The sequence below is a fragment of the Filicampus tigris genome, chromosome 17, assembly GCF_054856515.1.
Source record: "Filicampus tigris isolate MCC_2025a chromosome 17, RoL_Ftig_1.0, whole genome shotgun sequence".
NCBI classification, from domain to species: domain Eukaryota; kingdom Metazoa; phylum Chordata; class Actinopteri; order Syngnathiformes; family Syngnathidae; genus Filicampus; species Filicampus tigris.
In genome coordinates this window covers 7,789,855-7,800,459 of record NC_141233.1, presented here as the reverse complement: position 1 = coordinate 7,800,459, position 10,605 = coordinate 7,789,855, and the positions used below count along the sequence as shown (strand labels likewise).

General features: G+C 39.8%; 1 protein-coding gene across 1 annotated transcript; it reads left to right on the top strand.

Moving 5' to 3' along the window:
• Positions 1-4,868: 4,868 nt before the first annotated feature.
• Positions 4,869-9,927, top strand: LOC147133167 (LIM/homeobox protein Lhx1-like). Its single transcript, XM_086012595.1, has 5 exons — positions 4,869-5,436; positions 6,011-6,231; positions 6,903-7,180; positions 7,545-7,701; positions 8,375-9,927. Exons 1-5 carry the CDS (start codon positions 5,267-5,269, stop codon positions 8,749-8,751), a joined length of 1,203 nt encoding a protein of 400 aa, XP_085868721.1. The 5' UTR covers positions 4,869-5,266; the 3' UTR covers positions 8,752-9,927.
• Positions 9,928-10,605: the final 678 nt, after the last annotated feature.

Below are 10,605 nucleotides of genomic sequence, written 5' to 3'. Positions count from 1 at the left end.
CTGAGTGTTAAAACAAATTTTAAACATTTTTTTGTAAGGTGTTTTGATCTCTCTGATTTTCACCTCTTGCGGCTGGGCCCGGAGCGCATTCACTGTGATAAAAAGCTGGATTGTTAAAATAATAGCTCTCTGACTGTGTCAAACAAAACGCTCACATTGGATGTCATTAGCTTGTGTGAATTTGTTGCCTGTCTGTTTTTGTAGTTTGTAATATCAATCGCTTATTTGCATGGAATAAACACTTAGTGATGCATTTGTGGAATTTATACTTTAAATTCAACATTGTATCTGTTTGGGAGACATCTCTCTACTAGTGAGAGATTTGTCATGTGTTCTGTGGAAAAGCGGTTTTTTTTTTCCCCCTGCTAGTAGAACCATATGTCTCCGGGGTCCAATCCCCCACTCTTTGATTCCCCCAAACATGAACACGCTCCTGAGCCCCACCCCCCTCGGGCCAAGCGGGCCTCCCCTTTTAGCCAGTATGCCCGATAACTGACGGCAGCTGCATTGATGAGCACAATGTGTGCGCCAAGGCAGCTCAGCTGGCCTCTCTCCCCACTTGACACTGGTTTGACCTGAGCCGTGTGACTTGTCCACCCTGCAGGCTGCTCCGCCTCGCCTCACGCAGTCTGTCTTCATATCTCTTCTCTCCACACGCGCTGCTCCCAGGCAGGGCGCACCTCCAACAACGTGTGCATCCTCAGGTCAGCCAGGTCAATTAAATTCAAATTGAAGATAAATGATTTGTAAATCATGTAGATAAGGGCCTAATACGCCGTAGAGGGAGGCAATGCTGCTGCTTTGCCTTGAGGCACTTTATTTGCAAAGAGACAAAGTGACTTTCCAAAAACATAAAACTGATGCAAAACAACACAACAATGCTTTTGTTGTATTTTTGATTTTCTTTTTAATGTGCTTTGAAGGTCATTTGCTTGTTTGTTAGCTGGCGGGATGATGCAAAAAATGTAAAGCCTTTTTCCATGACGGATTGTCATATGCATGCAATGATGGTTAGCTTAAAACAGAGGTCAACCCAAACTTTTTTTTCAAGAATATGTTGTATGCAGGCCCATTATTTGAAACAAGGCATTCTGCTTCATATTGCGTTTGTGGAATATGAGTCGAGCAGCAAAATCCACCCATTTTTAGCCATCTCAGGGGGGCGGCCATTTTGTCACTTCTGTCGACTGAAAATGACATCACAACTGTTCAGGACTCAGGTATGATGACTGACAGACGGCTAGATTTCTGCTGCTTAACTCATATTCCACAGACGCAATATTAATCAGAATTCCTTGATTCAACTAATGGGCCTGCATACGACATATTTTCAAAAGAAAGTTTGAGTTGACTTCCACTTTAATTAATTTTAGCACTGATATAGATAATTTTGCCCTGCATGCCACGATGCAAATGCTGGACTCATATCTGGTCTCATTCTCCAAGAACCAGAAGTTATTGTTCTGCTTTCAAAGATTTAAAAATGTGTTGTTAATGAGTTCAACTTATCAATGTCTTGTTTCAGTGACTAATGTTGAACCAGGAGTTGCAGGCAAGACATGAATTGCTGTTGTCCATGTAGGACCTCACAAAGCCCATCCTAGTCCTTGTCTGATTGAAAAAACATCCTCAAAAATGTGGGCTTGTTGACTTTCTCTCACAAAATAAAGGAGTGCAGTCTTAGCTCATGGATGGATCCATATCCCTCGATCACGCACACAAACTCCCATCTGTGCACAAGCCACATTGGCGTACGCACCATCAGTGTGAAAGGCTCGCCACAGCATCCCTGAGGGACTCGTGACGCTGAGGAAGCTAAACAGAAGCTGATGGTGTGACAGAGCTAGGGGCAAGAGGGACAGGGGAAAGGACCCCCTCCTTTCAGCCCCGCCCTGCCATTCTGCTCCTTTATAACTTTACAAAATAGCCTTTTAATTTGCTGTAACGTCTGGGGTGTCTGAATTGTGCCCGCATCAATCACCATCATCACCAAGAGGCTGAGGGCACTCCGTCCCCTGGGCCCTCTCAGAGAACGGCCCCTCAGGCACATCACTCAGATGGGAGAAGGATCCCTCTGCCTCACTGTGCCTGAAACCCATCCACATCCGTGCAGTGCTGAGTAAGGGTTACAGTAATGGAATACAGTCTGTATCGTTTGAGGCTGTAGAGCCTGGTTGGCTGGTTGCAGAGTATATTGAGCAACCCCCTAAAAAAATGACCCGAAACCAGTGCAAAGAGCCACAAAACAAAATGGATGCCCATGCTACAAAGGCAACAGTAAAATAATGTCCAGGACAACAAAGCATGTATGAATCATAGTTTGATTTAGTGTGGGAAAGATGCATTCTGTATAAGGTGATCAGCGCTCAAGGTTCGAAGTATTAAAATAGGACAGGAAAGTTTGCAACAGCAAAGACAAGACAACCGAAAAGAAGGCCTTTGCTCATCTTAGTAATTGCTCTGAACTTGGTCAGTTCCCACAACACCAAACAAACTGCGCCCGCAATCGAGTACACTCGCAGTATAACTGAAAATATAATCATTGCGAGAAATGTATTTTTGCCTCAAAAATATTACCAAAAGTATATGTCGAATTTTGATTTTTTTACTAGATACCTCCTGAATTCATTGACAGATGAGCTGCACTAGACACTTGCACTGTAGGTCATATTCAAAAGTATTAGGATGGTTGAGGTGGGGACTTAAAAAGTTCTTCGCCACCAAACTCCTACAAGCACCCCTTTATGGACCTTGCATTGTGCACTCGGGTAGAGCCATGCTCAAACTGAAAACCTTTAGTGACACGATTCCATCATGTCCTGCTTTTGATTGCGGAAGCCCCACCTGTGTACATTTTGTGTCCGTTAAAGTTGACCTTTTGATTTTTCTTTTAAATCCCTCCACAATACCATCTGCCACCGTGAAATGTGTCATATTGACATGACTTTCTGATGCATGCTGGTCACGCTGAACTGCCGGACATGTTTTAAATGTTATTCGTCATGCAGTTTGTGGCTTATTTACCGTCCTCTCAGTGTCTTCTTCATTTTCACGAATCATCTTGAACTCTTTTTAATTAGCCTTTGATAATTAATTTTGATTTTTATTTATTCATATGAACAGTCCCAGTGGGTGGGCTCATCATATTGTTAAGGCCAATTAGCAGCAATTAACAAACACTAATGACACACTCCCCAAGCCCCTTCCAAAACAAAAAGTGCACCATGCCAGATTCCATTGCTTGTGAAAGACTTCTTGTGTGCTGTGGAGAGGTGGGGGATCAGCACACTGGGCAGGTTGGCTCATCAACACCAGCACTGGAAAAATCCAGACCCAGAGGGAGACACTTATCCACACCCGCACTTGGAATGCCACCATGATAATTGCTTTGTACCTCCTGGATGAGCCACCGACACTGGTTTTAGGACTGTTTGTGTTATAATCGTAAATAGTGTGTGTACCTTTTTTAAAAGACACATTATAAATCTCACCATCAAGTTGTAAATTGGCTGACTTTAACGAGTAGGAACTAAAACTCACGTGACCGTTGTTTAATGAACTTGGAGTCCGGCCAATCGCACATAACAGCTCAGAATGTCATTAAAATTCACCAAAAGGGTGCTGCCGTACGAATAACACAGGTTGCCAAATAACAATTAAAATTCAATTACTGTAACAAGTAACTAAAGTATTTATAATACTACATGTGTTGGATACCTATTTAGTGGGGGATTTTTGTGTAAAATATTGCACGCAATGTGTTTTTGTTTCACCTGAAAAAGCTTGTGAAAATAAACAAAATGTTTGAAAATATGGCAAAGTATTATTTTTTTATGTGTGTGTGTGTGTGTGTGTTTTGTTTGTGACGTGTGCATGGATGGAACTCAAGTGCAGGTGCAAGTGACTGAATATAAATATGCATGGTTCAAATGTTCCTACAAAATTGTCAACTGACTATGCTTTTAACACTGATTTTGGCTGAGGACATTCAACTTTTTCTCAAGCGGATCTGCCCATTTGTACTGCGAAATCAGTCAATTCAATATTATACTGAAACATATTTTACATCTGTGGACTGAGAACTACAAAGCTGACTTTCCTTTGCAATGTGATGTTTCTTTCTCAAGAACTTCAAACGAGCCACAATCATGAATGAGCCTCAGAGCCTGGGTACATAAACTCAAATTGATCCATCCCAGTGCACCATCCCAGTATGATAACATCTCAAATGTAGCCTATATGGCCAGAAATGATTGCTGCTAATCAGCCTTGTCCTTTGAAACCAAATGAAGACTAATGCAATGACCATGTGTGTATGGAAAGCACAGTGGTGGCACTAATGATGTCATTCAACAGTCCATTCTTTTGAGAAAAGTCGTCATGTGATCATGTATGGCGTGTGAAGGATTAATACACGCAGAAAAGATTGACCAGAACAAAAAAAATTGAAGATGCCAATATGATTGTGTGTGGTTAGTTTCACTCAAGGTGTAAAATATTGTAAACTCTCAAATATACACTAACACCACATTTTTATCATTTGATTGTATTTTTCTATTAAAAATATTTTCTCTTTTTGATATCTGCTATTTCAATTTGTATTCACTTTAACCTAAAATAAACGTATTAAATGACTTTAAAAATAGCGTATGTTTTCAATGATATTATGCATGCTCAAACATTTAGCTGTAATGTCATTTAATATAGTTGGTGTTGCCTTTAGAAGCGTGGAAATTAAAAAGCCTTTTTATTGGCTGTCGCCTTCGTGACGTCGCTTATTTCCCGGCATGTGGTTGGCTGTTCTCTAAGTAGGGAGCTCATTAGTGCGTCTTTCTATACTGATGTTACAACAGAGGGAAAATGGGACTCAAATGGCAAGGGTGGACACACTGACAGAACCCTTCGTTGTTTTTCCGCTACTCTTGACGCAATCCAGGATATATTGACACGCAGGCGTGGGTTGATGTTGACTCTTTGCTATTTCCGAGACCATCTTGATTGGCCCGCAGTCTTTTCGTGTTTAGGACAGAAATGTTGTCGAACAGTCTTTTTTCAACAGATGACCTGTTGTTTGGAGCTGTTGGTCTTGTGTGGATTCTTCTGACATGTTTAAATCGCTTGGATAATCCTTGTCATTATTCACATTGACTTGGATGCACGGGGATCCCCAGGATAAGAACGCCGAGGTGACGGGGAGACTGGAATACACCCCCAAAGCACTGGGTGTAAAAAATAAATATTTATTTCTTGGAATTAGCTCTGCACGATGATTCATTGCGCCAACTGCGAAAAACCTATTGTCGATCGGTTCTTGCTCAAAGTTCTGGACCGACCGTGGCACGTTCAGTGTGTGCAGTGCTGCGAATGCAAGTGCACTTTGACAGAAAAGTGTTTTTCACGAGAGGGCAGACTCTACTGCAAGAATGACTTCTTTAGGTAAGAGTCTTGAATAAAATTCTATGACTATCTATCTATCTATCTATCTATCTATCTATCTATCTATCTATCTATCTATCTATCTATCTATCTATCTATCTATCTATTTATCTATCTATCTATCTATCTATCTATCTATATATGGTAAAGAAACATGCTGAGCAGGAAAAGGGCGAAATAAAGGGCGAAATAGTAGTAATCATAATAACAATAATTTAATAATAATAATAATAATAATAATAATAATAATAATAATAATAATAATGTAAACCAAGGTGTGTAAGCTCATGTGAAAACATGCATTGTAATTGTAAATATTTTCATGCATGCATTCATGTTACGTTATTTTTGTGGCTGATATAATATTGCGTATTTTTTTGTATTTTCATTTTTTCCTTCATTCAGTTTTGCATTTGAATGCAATACATTGCATCTTTTTATTCTTGAAGGCTTTGCATTATCTAAAAATAATAATAATAATAATAATAATAATAATAATAATAATAAAGTAATCCAACGCCCTGAAGTGTGGTGTCGCACATGAATAGCTCTACTGTCTTCTTGCTTGCCACAGGAGATTTGGGACCAAGTGTGGAGGTTGCTCCCAGGGGATTCTGCCCAGTGATCTTGTCCGCAGGGCCAAGAGCAAAGTGTTCCACCTCAACTGTTTCACTTGTGTGATGTGCAACAAGCAATTGTCCACCGGCGAGGAGCTCTACATCCTGGACGAGTTCAAGTTCGTTTGCAAGGAGGACTACCACAACAGCAACGGCAAAGACACCATTCACCTCTCGGGTTCGAATTATTATTATTATTATTATAATATTATTATTATTATTATTATTATTATTATTATTATTATAGCATTACATGTTAATTTATTATCGATTTAATTAATTTGGAGATTGCATGTTTTAATTTTCAATATAAAATAAATGATGACTGGTATTTTTTGCTCAGTCCATATTTTAACGTTGGTTTCTTTTTTTTTTCAATCGCTTTGGCTTTGTTTTGTTCTTATTTGTTGATATGTCAAATTGTAGCGTACTTCCAACTCACAAGGTTATTTACATATAAATGGGGTACATTTACACAGTGACGTCATTAAATTAGAAAAAATACAATTTAGAAAAGTTATTCCAAATTGTAATAATACGTGTTTTACGGTTGCAAAAAAAGTATGTACAATATTATTGGATTTTAACAACCTAATTTGTGCTTTGTCAGAGGGCAGATATCATCCACCTCACCCGGACTGCTATTTGGCACAATTTTAAAAATACAATTTGACTTTATTACATTCATATGTCTGTAAATCGCGAGTACATGTGTTCTGCTTCTCTAAAATTATGTTCTCTTGTGTCCTAAAATCACTCTGTATCTGAATAAAAGCATCACGTGACAAAGTCCGCTTTTCAAATGAGTTGCTAAAGTGCGCTATGTGCTTCCTTTGCGTTTATTGGCAGTGACGACGTGTAGCGAGCCCAGTTTATCTCCGGACTCCCAAGACCTGCAGCAGGATGACTGCAAGGACTCGGAAGCGGGTCATTTGTCGGACAAAGACGCTTGCACCAATGAGAACGACGAGCAGGGCGCAGTAGGGAAGAGACGGGGCCCTCGGACCACCATCAAGGCCAAGCAGCTGGAGACGCTGAAAGCGGCTTTCGCCGCCACACCGAAGCCCACCAGACACATCCGAGAGCAACTGTCACGGGAGACCGGTCTGAACATGAGGGTCATCCAGGTAAATACGGCGGAAAACTAGAAAAAAAGAGCCAATTCCCCGACAGTAATCATTTAAATTCGGGTTTTGTGCGTTAAACTATGGCTTTTACGCACGCAATTATCAATGGAATTCTGTTTTAATGCATCAGTGAATTGAGCATCAACAAGAAAGAAAATGCAACATTTTCTAAGACCTTCATACAGTACATTCTAACTCTATCTCACTTTCCTTTTAAAAAAAAAAATTATTATGATTATCTTATTTCAACCCTTAAAAAAATAAACCTTCAATGGCGCAATATGGACTTTCTTGCTAGTTGTATTTATAACTGCATATTGAAATATTTTATGAATGCATTTTGTGCCACCTTATTTTTCAAAAGGTGTGGTTCCAAAACCGGAGGTCCAAAGAGAGGCGCATGAAGCAACTGAGTGCGCTTAGTGCCAGGAGACACATGTTCTTCCGCAGCCCAAGAAGGATGCGAGCTCTGGGAGAGCGAGTGGACACCGCGGAGCTTGGCCATTTCTCCTACTATGGAGGTGAGCTGTATTTGAAATAACATCGTAATCCTTATTTCGTTGTACTTCACGTGACTGTTCACTTGCATCCCCTGTTCATTTGTCAGTTGCATGTTTTATATGTATTTCTCATATTACGGATTTGCAGTATTTAATTTCATATCGTGTCTGTAGTTGGAGTGTGTTGAATAATAAAGATGGCTTAGTAAAAACACAAGTAATTATACTAATTTCTGATTGACAGTGTCAGGAGGATTTCAGTAATCTGACAACATTTTTATTGTAGCGGATATGGTTTGCACGTTTCCACATCCTACTGAGAGGTGACCATGCAAAATGTATTAGACATTTTATTTAATTGCAGTATTTTAACCTCTCTAAAGAGTGTCAAAATACAAAGTGCATGCCCGTATGCAAGTATGAAAATAATTACTTTGTTTAAAGAGAACCTCTCTGATAGTCATTCAGCGTGTTTTTTTTGGGGGGGAAGTGGATTATTCAGATTTAGTGCCTTAGGTAGTGGCCAATTATTATTTGTTTGATGTTTATTACCACTCTTAAGTTGTCAACCAAAGCAGAGCAACATTATAATTTTTATTGCTTTGGTTCTTATTAGACTGTGTACCTATAATGTGGCAACTTAATGTCTATTTTCACCTAATTCATGTATTATGTCCCTTCTGAATGAATGCAGATTATCCTGGTGAATATTATGGCCCAGGCGGGAATTATGAATACTACCAAGGTCCGCCTTCATCCCAGGCGCAGACACCAGCAGACTTGGGTTTTGTACCCTCAGCGATCCCTGCTGGCACGCCCTTAGGTGCCATCGAGCACCGCCACCCCGGGCACCACTGCCCGGGGGAGGTGCAGTGTTACCCTGACACAGTGTCACACCACCCGGTTAACTCACCCAGCCCAGAGCCCAGCGGACCGGGCTCGATGCACAGCATCTCCAGTGAGATGTGTGGGCCCAGCACGCCTTTCACCACCATCACCCTCGGCGACAACGGATACACCAACCAACTGTCGCAGCCCTCGTCCGAGGTGAGCGAAGGAACTGTGTGGTAACGCTGGGCGTTCTGAAGGCAAATCATCACTTTATTTATTTATTTATTTATTTACTTACTTATGCATTTATTTATGCATTTATTTAATTATGTATTTTATGTATTTATTTCATGTTTTTTTATGAAGACAAAATCTCTATTCTTGAACATGATTCTATGGGTGCGTCTACAGTCGATTATATACAAATGGGATTAAGTGCTGGATAGTGCTGAACCTCTTTGATGGAGCAATAAACACATACATATTGTCGTTTTTGTCACCATACATAGTTTTTCAAAGATCAATATGTAGGCTATTCATGTAAATCAGTTTCTCCATCCATGGTCTTCTCTGCTTATCCTCGCTAGGGTATGGTTTAAAAATCACCTTTCAGTATTAAAAAGCAGCTCTCTACAGCTAATGGTGAATACAAGGTTTTAGATTGTGATTGTCAAGCGTGTCGCATTTGACCAAAAAGCTCTCTCAGGACTGTCTAAGCTTTGCTTTTTAAATTTAATTTGTGTCAAAACAGTTTTGCCTTCAAAAGGACAGGTGACGTCTGAAAGAACACATTTGTATAGAAACTGGTCACACGTCATGAAGACAACGAGTTCAACCTTATAAATAAAGAATATAAGTGAAGGGCACTCAACTGTTTACTTTGAGCCCCAGTGTTTAAATATCACTGTATAAAACCTGACTGATTGTGGAAATGGATTACAGAGCACAAAGACGAGCAAAACATTTGTAGCTATGTTTGTGCGATTGCTCGCTGTGCTAGTTTGTAATTGGAAACACATGTCGAATGATGAAACAACACAACTCATGAAGTTGTGGCTAATTCTTGATGATGTCTACAGTAAAAAAAAATAAAAAAAATAAATACTGTAACAAAACACACCTAAGACAAACTTGTATGCATAATGCCAGCAGTAGCTAATGTTTGTAATGGGATGATTGTTTAAATAAGGCTGAGACTGATGTTTCTGACCATTCACTGTATGATAAAATACATTCTGATTGTTATTTGTAGAAATTGAATTTGGACACAAATAATAGCTTCATGCATTCAAAGACCAACTGGAATCCCTTGCACCCATATTTGCAGTAAATATGTCAACATGTTTTTGGAAATAGTTTTGTATGTTTTATTGTGTTACTTAAAATATTAAGTCAAATAAAATGATGTGGATTGGATACGGCAGAAATATTCCTTTTACTAAGGCCTCGCGACATCTGAATTTCTGGACATTGTTTTGCAAAGTGACAAACTGACAAAAAATAAATATGCATGGACAGAAAGTGCACAGCACCTAATCAAGGGTAGAGCTTCGAGGTGACCAAGGGTAGTCATGGCCACCCCTTGTCACTCTCTGGCATTCCTACATCTAGAGTAAGCAACAATGGCCGATTCTGACTCTTAAATTACCTTAACATGCATGTTTCTGGATCCTGGCTCACACAAACATGGAGAAAGTACCCTGGGCCGAAATTCAAACCCAAACCTCTTAACTCTGAGGCGGAATCAACTGAGTCAAATGATTTTGTTATTCCGCAATATGACAAACCAACCTTTGTTTGCCTTGACTAAAATGTCAGCGAGAGGACCCTCGAAAGCTTTCATAAACAATTTATATTTGCCAGCCTGCTATTTTTCTTTCAAGAACGACCCACATGAATCTTAAAAATGATAGCAAACAATAGAAATCACACAGAAAAGGTTGGCAGCACCAGTTTCTCCTTGCGCAATTAATTCATGCTTGCACACACTGTCAAATATTTGCTCCGGTTTTGTAGGATGGGTACAACCACAGCGTGACAAAAGCATTTTCCAAAACCCCCAAACTTCATTGTGTAGCCGATGAGGTCTGAATT